The 15,804-nt window shown below is 37.6% G+C and overlaps 1 protein-coding gene across 1 annotated transcript in view; it reads right to left on the bottom strand.

Moving 5' to 3' along the window:
• MLIP (muscular LMNA interacting protein) overlaps nt 1-12,863 on the bottom strand; it is a 237,381-nt gene extending 224,518 nt beyond the window's left edge. The window contains exons 1-2 of the mRNA XM_088023754.1: nt 12,772-12,863; nt 12,603-12,672 (exon numbers count right to left, since the gene is read on the bottom strand). Of these exons, the coding sequence (XP_087879880.1) occupies nt 12,603-12,672; nt 12,772-12,863 (162 nt within the window). The remainder of the gene's footprint in view (nt 1-12,602; nt 12,673-12,771) is intronic.
• Between the last annotated feature and the right edge of the window lie 2,941 nt (nt 12,864-15,804).

Consider the following 15,804-nt stretch of genomic DNA (forward strand, 5'->3'; position numbering starts at 1 on the left):
AAAATAGTTTCTGGATTTAAAACTTTTTTGAATCAGACTGTGTTGTCAACCACATTTATGTTCTTCTTTTGAACATTATACACACACACACACACACACACACACACACACACACACCCAGCACAACAATGCCTTCCTTAACTCTATTTCTACTTACCTATATTCCCCTCCTACAAATATCCTGCCTTGGTAAGCCTAGCAGTTACCTTTTTAGTTTTTATTAACTGTATGAGCCACATAATAGGTATGGTCCTAATTATTCACACCTCATAATGTAGCCACTTATTCCTATATGTATATGGTACTTGCTTTCATATAACATAATTATTCTCCACAGAGACTGGGCCATAATGTCTTTCAGAATAGGCACCGTGTTTTAAACACTCTTGCTTTTGAATCTTTGTCAGTCTTCACACGACTGACATAAAATTAAAATTTAAAGGTTAGGGGCACCTGAGTGGCTCAGTTGGTTAAGCATCTGCCTTCAGCTCGGGTCACGATCTCAGGTCCTGGGATCGCATGGAGCTCCCTGCTCAGCGCAGAGTCCACTTCTCCCTCTCCCTCTGCCCCTCTCTGCCCCGCTCATGCATGCTCGCTCTCTCTCTCTCTAATAAATAAATAAATATTAAAAAAAAAAAACCTTAAAGGTTGGATGATGGCATCCTTCCTAGTGGAAAAATAAGCATGGCCTCTGGCCTAACAATCAGTTTGAAATCACATATGGTCTGGGGGAAGAGAACAAACCGCAATGCAGACCAGGGTTTCCCCAGGCACGAGAAGTAACTTGTACACCACTGTGATTCTCATATCTCTAATGACTACCAGTTTCCGAGTGCTTATTATGCACAGGACTTTTCAAATATATCCTCACTTTCTGTCCCCATTAAAGCCCTGGGAGGTAAGTGATATCTCATTTTACAGATGAGGAAACTGTAGCTCATATAGGTCAAGCACACAAGAGCCCAGATTTGAACCCTTACCCCAGAGTCCTTGCACTTAACCACCAAAATCACTATGGCAAAAGAAGAAGGGTAAAAACTAGAAATTTCTTAACTTTCAAACTTCAAGCTTTTAGAAATGGCATAAAATATTTATTTTTTAGTTATACACTCAGAATATTATTTGGCATGCCATTTTACATAGCCTATGCAACAGTTCCAACAAAATCCATTTATCTCTCAATGAAGAAGAAAGAATAAAGATGTTCCATGACACTCACCACCTACTAAAGCACAAAGCATTGAGGATGAGCTTTAAGAAGAAATCAGATCAAGGGGCTTCTGATTCAAGATGGCTGACGGAATACAGCTTTTCTCACATCCTTTTCTAGACCCCATTAAAATGAGAGTAAAGGAATGTAAAAGACTAAACCCACAACAGTAAGAGATTTGGAAGGGGAGAGCAGTCAGCATGAAAAAGTACAATGTAAGTTTCTGGAAGATGAGAAGGAGATGAAGGTGTATGGCTATGCTATGAAACAGAGCTGCAGTCAGGCAGGAACGCTAATAAATATCTTTGCAAACCCTGGAGGTTGCACCAGACTCGAGGCAGGCAAATTCCACAGGGGTCATGACTGTAATAGGGTTGCAAAGAAGAAAATTCATTGCAAATCTCTAAGACCAGCTCCCTCATCTCCTTCCATACCCCATGCAAAGGGGTCCAGGCAGCCAGGGGGTCAGCAAGCTGTAAAGAGAAGACTCCCAGGTTAGATGGATGGGTGGGTGGATGGATGGATGGATGGAAGGAAGGAAGGACGGACCGATGAGCAGGTGCAGATAAAACAACAAAACATGTAGGAATCTCCAGATTGAAAGCTGAGCTCAACTGGAAAAAAAAATAGGAACAAAAATACTTTATTTCCCATGTTTCCTTCACACATTTTAAAAGAACTCCCTGCTCTCTGTGATAAGCTTATTAATTCATGCTGACATTTTCTTCCTTCGGTCTCCCACTATGACATGATATCCCAGAGAAATTATTACAGGTTTAGGAAAGCAACCTTATGGGCTCTCTCATCTGTTCCTGAGATGAATGTCATCTGAGTTAGTATTTAAAAGGATGAGGTGGTCTCTGAATTGCTACATTCTGACACCCACCAGGGCAGGAGGCCTATTTTGAAGAACAAACTGGGGGTGACAGCTTCCTCAGAAGCTACATATGCAAGGAAACGCCCATTAACTGAGAAGAAAATTGATGAACATAGCCTTGAGAAATTTTGAGGTTATAAATAAAGGAGAAAAGCGGCAATTAAACCACAGACATCCTCTCACCGTTTTAAAAAATCATCTCCTTATTTTTATGAAGATCATGTAGCAAAATAAAGCCCATGACTCTGTAACATAATTACATCACTAATACAACAGTCTATTTGTCATTCCCTGAGGGGAACCAGAGTTGGGGAGGAAAAAACTAGATATGTAAGTAATTGTACTTCCCACAATGAGAACCCAGAAAATATTTCCCCGCACGTACAGTGTGTTATAAATGTCAGTGTGAAAGCACCACTCGCTTAAAGCCTACGATCCATCGCCCTTCTGTTATTCACCAACACACAGAGCTGTATCAAAAGATCCATTCAAACAGTGCATCTCAGACTTACATTATCAGCAGACACTGCTTTAATTAGCAGTGGTTTTCAAAGGACTGGATGGCTTCAAGAACTTCATTTGAAACATAAAGTAGAAATCTGGATCCTCATCAGTTTCACTTTACTCTCCCCTCCCGTCCCTGGGTGCAAACAGACACAGCCCTCATTTTTCTTAAAGGAAAAAGAAAAAATGGAAATGGTGGCTGGGATTTTGCTATTCGGGTGCAGTCCACTTTTTCCTCCACCTTCCGCGGTGCAAAGGGACTAAAATTAGAATTGCACAGGGACCAAGATATCTGTGTCAGGCACGTTGCCGGGAATGTAAGAACTACAAAGGGGAATGAGTAAGAGCTTAAGAAACCATCTTAGAAATAACACTTAAAATGTAGACCTTATGTATTCTAAATTTTTATTCCTGATGAAAACACAGCATCAACTTTATTTTACGTAGTATTATGAGAAAATAGAATGCTTTATTTTGACAACATTTTGCCATTAATATTAAGGCACCTACATGCTACTTTATTCCATAATGTTCTCCCATGATCCCATTCTCAAATCTTTGTTGCTTCTCAGTGAAAACATAAAAAATACGTGCAATTTGAGTACGGAAACTTGAAATTTTATACTACAAAAAAATCTAATAATCTAGTAACAAGGACTTTGCCTTTAAACTTGGTCAATGATGACATAAAAATATAATCTATTTCAAGGTTTCTAATGTCTGTATAAGTAGCCATTGTTTGGTATGGAAAGGATTTAATAACCACACAGCCCAAGGACACTTTTTACAGACTTATAAAATGCTAGAGAGCACAGCAATCTTTGCAAATCCAACCCAACCTCTCAGGTCTGTAAGGAAGGAGACCAAAGGTTATGTGATTTGTCTAAGGTCACATAAACATGACTTTAACAACAATAATGGTCTCCTAGACTCAGATACAACATGCTTTTTACCACACTCGATGGCACTTAGACTCTCCTTTGAAATTAGAAGTATGCACACGCGCACACACACACGCACGCACGCACCCGCACACCCAAAGGCACAGTTTTTTGGTTTTCATAGATGTTAAGATGGTACTCAGAACACTTGCATGTACTCACCTACCCTAACTCATCATTTTTGTGGTCTTATCTCATTCTGCAATTACACCCATTAAGACTTCAATTCTCATTGCTTAGTAATTTCCTATCGATCCCAATGGTCTATGGCATCTTGTCTACTCCCTCCTTTTTTTTTTTTTTTTTTTTTTTTATTTAGAGCTACAGATTCTTCAAGTATTTAAGAATTGTGTTACTGGCTCTATGAAAAGGAAGCGAAGGAGAAGTTAGGGTGGAATTATTTCTTATGCAAAAGAGACAGGAGAAATTATTTCATTTTTCACTTTGATCTGCCAAATGATTACATTTCATGGTTAGTCTTTGCAACTACACTTCACCTGCAGTAAAACCAGAATCTTCTTATTAATGCTGGAGGGATGAGTCAGTTCTTTGGAGAACATTATCTTAACCAGTGAACTCTATAATACCTGGTGCTGACTGATCAATCCTACAACCCCTTTACTGACTTCTCAGAGAGTTCCTATCTCCCTAAGAAATGGGAATAAACTAATCTTACTAAAAATTCAGAAGTGACACTGCGTTCAGAAATTCACAGAATCCTAATTCTGAATTTCCTGCATTTGCCTTCCAGTTGAGGGATTCTTATTGAGGCACTTATCATAAAATTTGGCTTATTATTGCCCATCTGGGTTTTTTAAAAGAATAATTATTTCCACAGAGTATTTTGGATGTCAACTTATCACAGAATTCTAGTCCTCCCTGGAGAAAAGGGATTAATAAGTTCAAAATTTACTGGTAATGAATGGGCCGTCCCGGGAGGGTTGCCAAATAGAGACACAGAATGCACCGTAGGCACCACAAACATATTAAGAAGACCAGCAGCCTTCTTAAAGATGCCCAAATGCCTACCATTCTCCATGATGGTGTCACACATAAATACAAACATGAGCCAGCATCGTAGAGGAATTAAGGTTTGGGGACAAATTAATTCATACCCTCTACCATCAAAATGGACATCCAAGGCAATTTTATTAGTAAAATACAGAACATAGCAAGAGTCATTGATCCAGTCTTACAAACGGCAGAGAAATGGAAGGAGTTTTCTAAAATAAATAATCAAATGCCAAAGAAAAGGAGATGTCATTGTTCATTTGTTTGTTTTCATCTTTCCTTCCTTTTGGTCATCAGCAAACTTAGTATAAAAGAATCCAGGGCAATAAATTATGGCAAAGATACATAGATCTAGCACCTGACCACCAGAGATTTATGAACCTAAATTTACCACTTATTTTATTATATGATGTTGTCTTGTCAGGAATTCTGTATGGAGCAGAATTAACATTCAAGCCCTACTGAAAATCACCTCTAGAAGACACATCAGAAACATCAGCAGTCTAAACTTTTTTTCCAAGCATGTCAGCCTCTACTGAGTACCTATTACCAATGACTCTAGTTAGACACAATTGGAAAAACAGATTATGAAGTTGTTGATTTCAACACCTTGGGAGCTTCCCAGGTGAAATTTGAAATTGGCCCCTACACATGGAGGGGTAGGAGAGACCAAATAAGCAGACCACTCCAGATTGGAAGATGGCAGGTTTACTAAGCCAGGAACTTACTGATGAGCTTGTCTTAGGCATCGCAAGATGAGTAGAGCTCCACACCCAACCATCAGAATCTTAGAATTCTGTATGGAGAACTTAACTGGGTTCAGACACTATACCATCCAGATGGTATCAACAACACCTTACTCTCTCAAAGCTACTTCATTGGAAACACCTCCCACGGGAATGTTAGGCAGAATGTATATTCCAAGGAAGAGGGTGGCAAGAGGGGAAGAATCTCCAACTGCCAGAGTCCAGCTCACTGTGGGTCAACCAGCGGTTATGTCCTTTCAGTGACCTCCAGCAGTCAATATTATGACAGAATAAAATATGCGACAATATAAAATAATTTACAATTGTTCCACTGTTAAGATGTTCTGCTGAATAATTGCAGACTTGCTGTCTCAAGTCTATGTGAGAAAAAAGAATTGGGGATGTTTATGTTTTCTACACTTAGAATATTTCCAAGCTACTAAAATTTATCATTATTGTTTCATAACCTACTAAAAATAATAAAATATAATAATCTCCTTGGTGGTCAAGACTTTCTCATGTGTGCTTCCACTACAGTCCTCAGGACCCTGTCTTGTTCAAAACAGGCATTTAAAAAATGTCCATTGATTTGAAAGGCTCTTTCTGCTTTTTCTACCTAACAAACACTAGTTTGCATCTGCAAAGGTGTTCCCCAACAAAAGTCAGACTTGCCATCAGATAATACCGTTGGGAACTATAACCAAGCGCTAGTCCCATGTTTTTTTGTTTGCCAACAAGTTCCTTCTTAGAAAATAATTAGTGTTATTTGTATTAATGAAGCTATGAATAACTAATTGAACCTTATTTAAAAAGTGTGCCTCCCTGAATTATCACAGAATTTAAAAAATGCATAGTTTTCTGTGTTTCTGCATTTTAACCACAGTTTTTCTTCAACTTCTTTTCTCTTTCATTGTATCAAAGAGAAGTGGCATGAGACCTCTTTCTTCCTGAAACCTAGAATAATGGGTTTTTTTGTGTGTGTGAGTTTATAGGTAAATTTTTAAGTCATTGGATAAAACTTTCACCCCCAAAGTCAAAACAAGTTGAAAAATTTTAAACATAAAAAGTAAAATTTTAGTTATCTAAAATTTAGGTTTCCACCTCCTTCTATGAGATACATCCTATGAGATACATCTGACAGATAATTTTTCAATCTCAAAAATTTCTCTTACTCAAAAAAGCAATATTTATATGACATTCAGAAATTGACTAGTGTTAATTTGCTTCTACCAAGCTTTAATATAAAGCGAATTGGATGACTTACCCTTCTCATTATCATTATTTTTGTGATATTTATTGAACATTTATTACTAGGGAAGACAGAATTGTCTCTTGAGACATATTATACTAAAGTAATAGAAATTATTAGGTTTATGCATAAAATGTGCTTGTTCTTATCATCTCTTAAAGAAAACATTATTATTTCAGAATATCCTGAGGTGCATGACCATTTTTACCATGTTAATACATGGATTGTTCCTTTTCATTAAGAAATTTTAGTTGAAGATAAATATAAGTGAAATTCTTTGTTGATGCATTTAATCACCTAAAAGAAAAAGATTTTGGAAAATAGGATATCCTGCCTTAATTTTACTTATTTATTAAAACATACTAAATAGACATGTACTTACTTTCAACACTGTGCCAGAAATAACTTCATGTTATAGATATAAATGATACCCAGCTTAAATTTATTATTCTGTGTATCATTATTCTGAAAATGAAACTCATAAATAAAATCAGACAATTAATATACTGACACACCACTTCCTAAAATGTGTTCCAGAGAACACTGGCCAGAATATTCACTGTCATTGCATTCACACATTAAAATACATTACATTGGTAGGGAGTTTAAGAAGTACAAGATTAACCTCCAGAACATCTCAAGGCCTTCAGTGTGTTAAAATACAATAGGAGTCTCCAGAAAGAATTTTGTAAGACTGTGTAGTTCATTCTATACACTGTGTTTCACGAATATTCTTGAGCATAGATCAGAACCTCTTCTCATGGAGTTTAGAAAATCAGAATTCTAAGGAATGTACTTTGGGGAACACATGATACAATGGTTACTCAAACCTCATCAGGAAAAACAAAAGATCCATTCAGCTCCAACACCAATTATTGTGGAACCAACCAAACAGAACTATATTGTTACAAAATAGCTCCCTCCCTCCCTGCATTCCCATAAAAATCACCTTTAGTGTAATCTGATTTTGCAGAATCAGGGAGGACTAAAATATCCAGCTCAGCTTAATATGTTGGTTTTTCAAGGGATGGAAATGTCCGTTTAAGTTCATGCTAATTGAGTTTTCTTCTTCATGTTTAAAAAATTGGGATCATATCAACCGATTTGTGAAAAATTTAGGTGGGATTGTTAAGTTTAGGACATATTGAAGGGTTTGAGTATCATATTTCTTAATTGATTATCTATTGATGACCATTTAACTGTCAAGCTCCCAAGAATCTTTACTTCTAATCTCCAAAGAACAACAAATTCAGGGCAAAAAAAGAGTCCATAGCTAAAGGTAGCAATTCTCTTACCCCAATAAGGTGAAATCTGTATTGGATATGTAGTTAAGAATCCTATTAAGCCATCCAAATTGGCAAAGAAGAAGTCAAACATTTTATTTATGGGCAAATGTCAACCAAAATGTTAAAAACTGAGAGCTTTCCCCCTAAGGTCAGGAACACGGCAGGGATGTCCACTATCACCACTGCTCTTCAACATAGTACTAGAAGTCCTAGCCACAGCAATCAGACAACAAAAAGAAATAAAAGGCATCCGAATCAGCAAAGAAGAAGTCAAACTCTTTGCAGATGACATGATACTCTAAGTAGAAAACCTGAAAGACTCCACCAAAAAGTTGCTAGAACTGATGCAGGAATTCAGCAAAGTTGCTAGATATAAAATTAATGCACAGAAATCTGTTGCATTTCTATACACCAATAATGAAGCAGCAGAAAAAGAAATCGAGGAATCAATCCCATTTACAATTGTACCAAAACCCATAAGATACCTAGTAATAAACCTAACCAAGGAGGTAAAGAATTTTTACTCTGAAAACTATAGAACACTTATGAAAGAAATTGAGGAAGACACAAAGAAAAGGAAAAACATTCCATGCTCATGGATTGGAAGAACAAGTATTATTAAAATGTCTATACTTCCCAAAGCAAACTACATATTCAATGCAATCCTTATTAAATAACACCAGCATTTTCACAGAGCTAAAACAAACAACTTTAAAATTTGTATGGAAACAGAAAAGACACCAAATAGCCAAAGTGACCCTGAAAAAGAAAAGCTGCCGGAGGCATCCCAGTTCCGGACTTCCAGCTCTATTACAAAGCTGTCATCATCAAGACAGCATGGTACTGGCACAAAAACCGACACATAGATCAATGGAACAGAATCGAGAGCCCAGAAATGGACCCTCAACTCTATGGTCAACTCATCTTCGACAAAGCAGGAAAGAATGTCCAATGGAAAAAAGTCTCTTCAACAAATGGTATTGGGAAAACTGGATGGCAACATGCAAAAGAATGAAACTGGACCACTTTCTTACACCACACACAAAAATAAATTCAAAATAGATGAAAGGTCTAAATGTGAGACAGGAAACCATCAAAATCCTAGACGAGAACAGCAGACAGTAACCTCTTTGACCTCAGCCACAACAACTTCTTCCTAGACACATCGCCAAAGGCAAGGGAAACAAAGGTAAAAATGAACTATTGGGACTTCATCAAGACAAAAAGCTTCAGCACAGCAAAAGAAACAATCAACAAAACTACAAGGCAGCCTATGGAATGGGAGATATTTATAAATGACATATCGGATAAAGGGCTAATAATCCAAAATCTATAAAGAACTTACCAAACTCAACACCCAAAAAATAAATAATCCAATCAAGAAATGGGCAGAAGACATGAACATTTCTCCAAAGAAGACATATAAATGGCTAACAGACACATGAAAAACAGCTCAACATTCCTCAGCATCAGGGAAATACAAATCCAAACCACATTGCACACCACCTCACACCAGTCAGAATGGCTAAAATTAACAAGTCAGGAAACGACAGATGTTGGCGGGGATGCGGAGAAAGGGGAACCCTCCTACACTGTTGGTGGGAATGCAAGCTGGTGCAGCCACTCTGGAAAACAGTATGGAGGTTCCTCAAAAAGTTAAAAATAGAACTACCCTACAATCCAGCAACTATACTACTAGGTATTTATCCTAAGGATACAAAAACAGTGATTTGAAGGGGCACACACACACCAGTGTTTATAGCAGCAATGTCCACAATAGCCAAACACAGAAAGAACCCAAACGTCCATCAACTGACGAATGGATAAGGAAGATGTGGGGTGTGTGTGTGCGCGTATTATATATAATAGAGTATTACTCAGCCATCAAAAAGAATGAAATCTTGCCATTTGCAACAACGTGGATGGAATTAGAGGGTATTATGCCAACCAAAATAAGTCAGTCAGAGAAAGACAAATATCATATGATTTCATGCATATGTGGAATTTAAGAAACAAAAGAGATGAACATAGAGGAAGGGGAAAAAAGTAAAATGAGACGAAAAGAGAGAGGGAGGCAAACCATAAGAAACTCTTAACTATGGGTAGCAAGCTGAGGGTTGCTGGAAGGGAGGGGGTGGGGGATGGGGTAATTGGTGATGGGCATTAAAGAGGGCACTTGGAATGAACACTGGGTGTTGTATGCAACTGACAAATCACTAAATTCTACCCCTGAAACTTATACTATACTATATGTGAACTAACTCGAATTTAAATAAAATCTTGAAGGAAACAAAAAGAACCTTATTTTACTTTTGTCTATTTCTTTGGATAGAATAGCTGATGAATTCTAAAAATCTGTAGACTGTTGATTTTCTTATTTGCTGTAGATCTCACCTTGGAATTTTTTTCAAATAAAGCCAATCATGTAAATTTCTTAATTGTGTGATACATTCCATAACATTGTTCATAATAAAAAATCTTTATGAGCACACCTTTAATTTTAAAGAAGATACATATTATAACTCAGCAATATAATGTATACATATTTATTTTAATAGAAAAATATTTTCTCCTTTTAAAAACCATATTTTTATGAACATCACTGTTTATAATAAATTTAATAACTTTCAGAACCTAACAAACTCTACAAAAATACATCTTTAACTGTATACAGCAACCTAGCCAGTCACACCGTATTACATCGGTATTAGCAAGGAACACAATGCTCCACAAGTTGAAGTTTTTAGATGTTTATCCACATAAAAAGCCAACGTGTTAACCAAAATAATTTCTACTGTAAACTTTCAGAGATATATTATCTATTTTCCAGCTCTCTTAGAGATACTGAATATAAGTTAACCTTTTCTTGATAACAGTGTCACGAAAATTCCTTTATCTGAAAGATATCTGGGTTACATACGTATGTAGCTCTGTTTGCCTATAGAGGCAACTGCCCACACTACTGAACTTTAACGTGCCCCCCACCCTCCGCCGAGAACCATCTCTTCTCAGTGCGGATTAGATGTTCCCAGCCCTTCTGAACTGTCCCACATTTCCCTCTACTCTTCCGGCATTTAATCAGAGGCTAGCCCTAGATCTCTCCTCCAGAGTAATGTTCATGAATTTTGTAACAGCTACTTCCTCTAAGGAGAGGTTTTTGCTCACTTCTAGATTCACACCTGTGTTCAAGGTAGAGTCCAGCATGCAGAATGTCTGACCCTCCAGAGAGTGCAAATCACCGCACATAAGAGACCATTTTCACTTCTGTTTACTTGCCCCATGTTCACTATATTGATTTACAAAACTCCCCATAAAAGATTGCCAGAAAGCTCTGGATCAAATTTCACACTAATTCATAGCAACTCTTTATTCATGTATTTATTTACTCTCTATCTGGTTCCATAAACGTTTTATAACCACTAAGCATGTCCGAGTTTTCCTTTTACTTTGAAATGCACTTCAGATTTCTCTTTCTATATTAATAAACTTTGGGTATGTATTTTCTAAGTAAGTCAAGCCAAAAACAGTTTGAAAATATTAGGTTCAGCTCAGGGAACCCTCAAACATTATAGTTTTTAATCGTCATGACAGCCTTCAAATTAGTATTACTACTCCCCATCTTACAAGTGAGTTAACTGCGACTCAGAAAGCTTAAACAAAATCCCATAGTCCTACATTTTGAAGTTGTGGAGTGAGAACTGTCACACAAACCTTTTTGACTCAAAACCCCTAGTTAGTTCTATAATAATGCATAGCTTTTCAAAATAGTCAAAAAGCCAAACAGTCTGTGGCTAGACAACCACCTAGAACAGAGATCCACAGCTAATATTCAAAATGATGACCTGAATCCTTTAAGAAAAAGTTATATTTTATTCAATGTATTTCTTCAAGACTTTGAAATTCTAATATACTTCAGGAATTTTCAACCCTCTGCGGGTTTTTTTCATCTTTCAAGTTTTACTATCATTAAGAGTGCATTAATCTCTATTTCAAACATCCAGAACAATGCATTCTCACGATTTTAAGCAGTCATAGTCTTAAAAGTTGCCGTAGTTTTACTTTTTGCTACTTGTACTATTGTTAAAATTAGCCACGCCCTGTTCTATCGTTAACTCTGTAGCCACAGTACATTTCCAAGCATAATTTAGCCTCCTATACCCATCAGGTGAACCAGGAACAGCACATTCTACTACTCCAGTCTATAGTATATTTTATGTTTGAGCAAATATAGGTAAACTCTACAGTGCATTGACATGTAATTTCTCAGCATTAAGGTAAACTTACTTTTACAACCTTCATAGCAAAATAATAAAACCCTTCTGACGAGTAAGCTTTATCCTTACACTAGAAGATCATTAACTTACTTGATAAAATATTAAAATAGTCACTTATATATTTTTCTGGACACATATTCCTAGTATCTCTGAGAGAAACTGGACTTTGCTAAGCTTCGGCTCAATAAATGAAATAATCTTCCGGTATTGAGGCAATTACAATGAGGGCTCAAAATAAATGGATTCTGGTTTTTAAAATGGAGGTAAAACACATCATTTAACTAAAATCAAATTTGCCCACATTCTAGTATTGAAATTTTATTAATAATTTTATTGTACTGTGTTCAGCAAAGTCCATGGAACTCATTAGTGTTCAGGAGGGTGACCAGAAAAAAACACGGAAACGCAAGCTAGTTAGTACAACTTTGCCAATCTGTGATCGCTGCTTTGTTACTATGTCAGTTACACTATCAATCTGTGTATGCCAAATCTCACACATCTTACCGTCAGTTTCTCCTCTAATTTCGCATTTAATAAGCTTCCTTTTTCATGCTTTTCAAATTCCATGTTGAAACTGAATGAGAGAGAGAGACAGAGACAGAGGGAGAGGGAGAGAGGGAGAAACAGAAAAAGAGATTCAGATTCTGTCTAGAAAATGATTTGACGTGCTTACATGTTAGATACTGCAGGACATTCCAAGTTGTGAGCGCTCGGGACACTATCAGAAAGCCCTGGCGATAATTTCTGGTTAGCTAGTGTTTCCATTTATAGATGTTCAAACCCCATAAACAGAGCACTGAAGAGAAGTCAGGCAGCTGGCCTTAGATAATGATAAATGTCACTAGATAGAAAAGCAAACTCTTCAGCAGGAGAATATTCCAACAGGTTAGGTTCCCTGAACCATGAAAGATGCATGTGACAAAAAGCCACCATCAAAGAATTCATTCATAGCCATTGAAGCAGATAAAATGTACTCTAGAATACAGTCCTAATAAAGCAGTTTACAAAGGACAAATGTAAAATGTCATATGGCCAATATGAATCAGCCAGCCTTGTTTTCCCAAATTCCAATTTGGGTCCTGGTAGTCCAGACAGTTATGCATTATTTTGTAGCTCAAAAGTTTAAAAATACACTTACAGGAAAAGAGCAAAAGGATAACTAGTGAAAACTGTTAACACACAACCCATATATTCAAAGGGTATTGCCAATTTTCTTCCATGAAAAGTTGGCAAATGATGCTTAGAAACCCTGTAAAAATAAAAGTGGTGTTTCCCTTCCTAAAAAACACTGGTTTTGTTCTTCATGATTCTGGTTTTTCTACTGGGAACAAAGTTAGGACATAGGAGATGAAATTCATTTTCTCCAAACTGTTATATGTCTTCGAGACAATTACTGTGTAACTCGATGGTAATTAATTCTCCCTTTTTTTTTTTTTTTTTTTTTTTGCAACCACCTAGCTATGTGGTTGGAAATAAAAAGTAAAAATGGCTTTCAGCTTAAGCCAAGACCGATCTCTATGGTGGTCTAATCCCTCTGCCTGTTTGAAACATTTTAACACCTGTTTGGGACTTTAACGCAAGTTTCCCATCAGTTTTTCCTTCACTTGTTAAGAAAACATTTTAGGAAATGTATTGTGGGGCTCCATCCTTCAGAGTGGTGATAGCTGGTTCTCTGTTGCCAGGCGGAGTTGCCCAAGAGCTCCAAAAGGGAAACACTTAGTGAGAAGTAAATCTAGCTAGCCCTGCTTTGGAATGATGAATTCAGAAACACTGTATCAGACTCATGGGCAAAAGGGACTTCCCTCTTTGGCTCAACTCTGCATTCCAGAAAAAGAATCGTACACCCTTGTTGGCCTAACAAGGTTGAAAACTATGTCTTATAGGTGTCCTAGTATGCAAGGTTGGTATGTGTCAAAAAGCAAGGCAATAGTTGAAATTTTATGTAAGTGGAACTTCCAAAATCTCTCTGGGGGGAAAAAAAAAAAGCATGCTATGGCTACAAAAGGAAACTCGGTTATTGCTAGTTTAAGGCCTGAAGATGAAATTTAGGATCCAGTTAGAAGCAGAGGAGTGATGGGATGCAGAGCTAGTTGGGGAATAAGAGAAGAGTGATGAGGAGGGAGGCGCGCCAGTGAGGTCCCTCCCGCCAGGGATGAAAAGTTTAACTTCAGCAAACGTGTACTAAGAAGCTATAATAGGTGAAGATTATTCCAGGTGCAGGCGGAATTTTTTTGAATAATAAATAAAAATAATACAATTAAAAGATAGAATCTTTACGTTTCTTCCCTCAACAAACTTACCACATAGGCATGACTAGATCTAAGTAGGATAACAATACTTTTACTTAGCACACTTTAACAGCACTCACCTTGTGCCCGGAACTCCTTTAAGGCTTTACATATATTATCTCAATTAATTCTCCAAACAACTCTAGACAGGAGATACTATTATGTTCACCATTGTTACGGGCCAAAATGTGTCCCCTGCCCCGCAAAATCGTGTTAAAGTTCTAACACCCAGCATTTCAGAATAAGACTCTATTTGGAAATAGGATATGTCAAGAGGTGATTCAGGTAAAATGAGGTCATTAGGGTAGGCCTTAATCCATTATGACAGGTGTCCTTATCAGACGAGATTAGGACAAAGGCAGAAAAATTAGAGACGACCATGTGAAGACAGAGAGAAGGCAACCATCTACAAGCAAGGAGAGAGGCCTTCCGGGGAAGCCAGTGCTGCCAACACCTTGACCTTGGGCATTTGGCCTCCAGAACCGGGAGGAAAGATACTTCTATTAAGTCATCCAGTCTATGGTGTTTGTTACCACAGCCTTAGCACACTAATACACCCATTTTAGAGTTAAAGAGAATAATAAGACAGTTGCACAACTAACTGGTGGCACTCAGGTTCCTTGGACCAAGCTCCTCACCACTGTGCACTTAGCACCTCTGAACGAGTAAGTTCTTCGCAGACAGAATAGGGGAGTGGGTAAATAGCAGCAGCACTCTGTGCTGGATAGCAGCTATTCCACATACTCACAGAGGTACGTTTAAAGATAGATATTTTAGATATGGTTTAGGGACAAGGGCTTTTTTTTTTTAGGTAAAAGTATATCTATGCCAAAGCTAGTACTCGTCTATTACCGGTCAAACAGCAGAGACGGGGCCACCCAGGTCTTCTCTAGTACTCGTCTATTACCGGTCAAACAGCAGAGACGGGGCCACCCAGGTCTTCTCTCTGCTTGTCTGTCCCACAAGCATTTTCCTTCCTCTGACAGGAACGCTCTCTCCCCAGAGTCATGTGGCTCCCTTCTCCCTTCATCCAGATCTTCCCCAAAGACCCCAGCTAAAAGAGCAAACGCTCTGCCCACTCATTTGCTGTGTTCTTCTTCACAGCTCTTATCACCTCTGAGGTTATATTATTTCACAGGATATTTTGAGTGTATCCTTATCTATTCATTTGAGGTCTGTCTCTTCTGCTAGAGCATAAGCACCGGAGGGTACGTTATGCATCACTTTATCCAGGCACTTAGAACATAGTAAGGACCAAATAAATTCTTGTAAAGGTAAGAGGAGAGGAGGGAGAGGAAGGAAAGAAAAAAAAACAAACAAGCAAACAAATGAGGAAAGAGAGGGGAAGGGGGCAGGAGGGGAATGTATCAAACGGATGTGGCTTAAGACTTGTCATGCGCTGTTATTCATATGACTTT

This window comes from Eumetopias jubatus, unplaced genomic scaffold (assembly GCF_037043125.1).
Source record: "Eumetopias jubatus isolate StellerSeaLion01/CBP00866 unplaced genomic scaffold, mEumJub1_p1.0 scaffold_6, whole genome shotgun sequence".
Taxonomy (NCBI): Eukaryota; Metazoa; Chordata; class Mammalia; order Carnivora; family Otariidae; genus Eumetopias; species Eumetopias jubatus.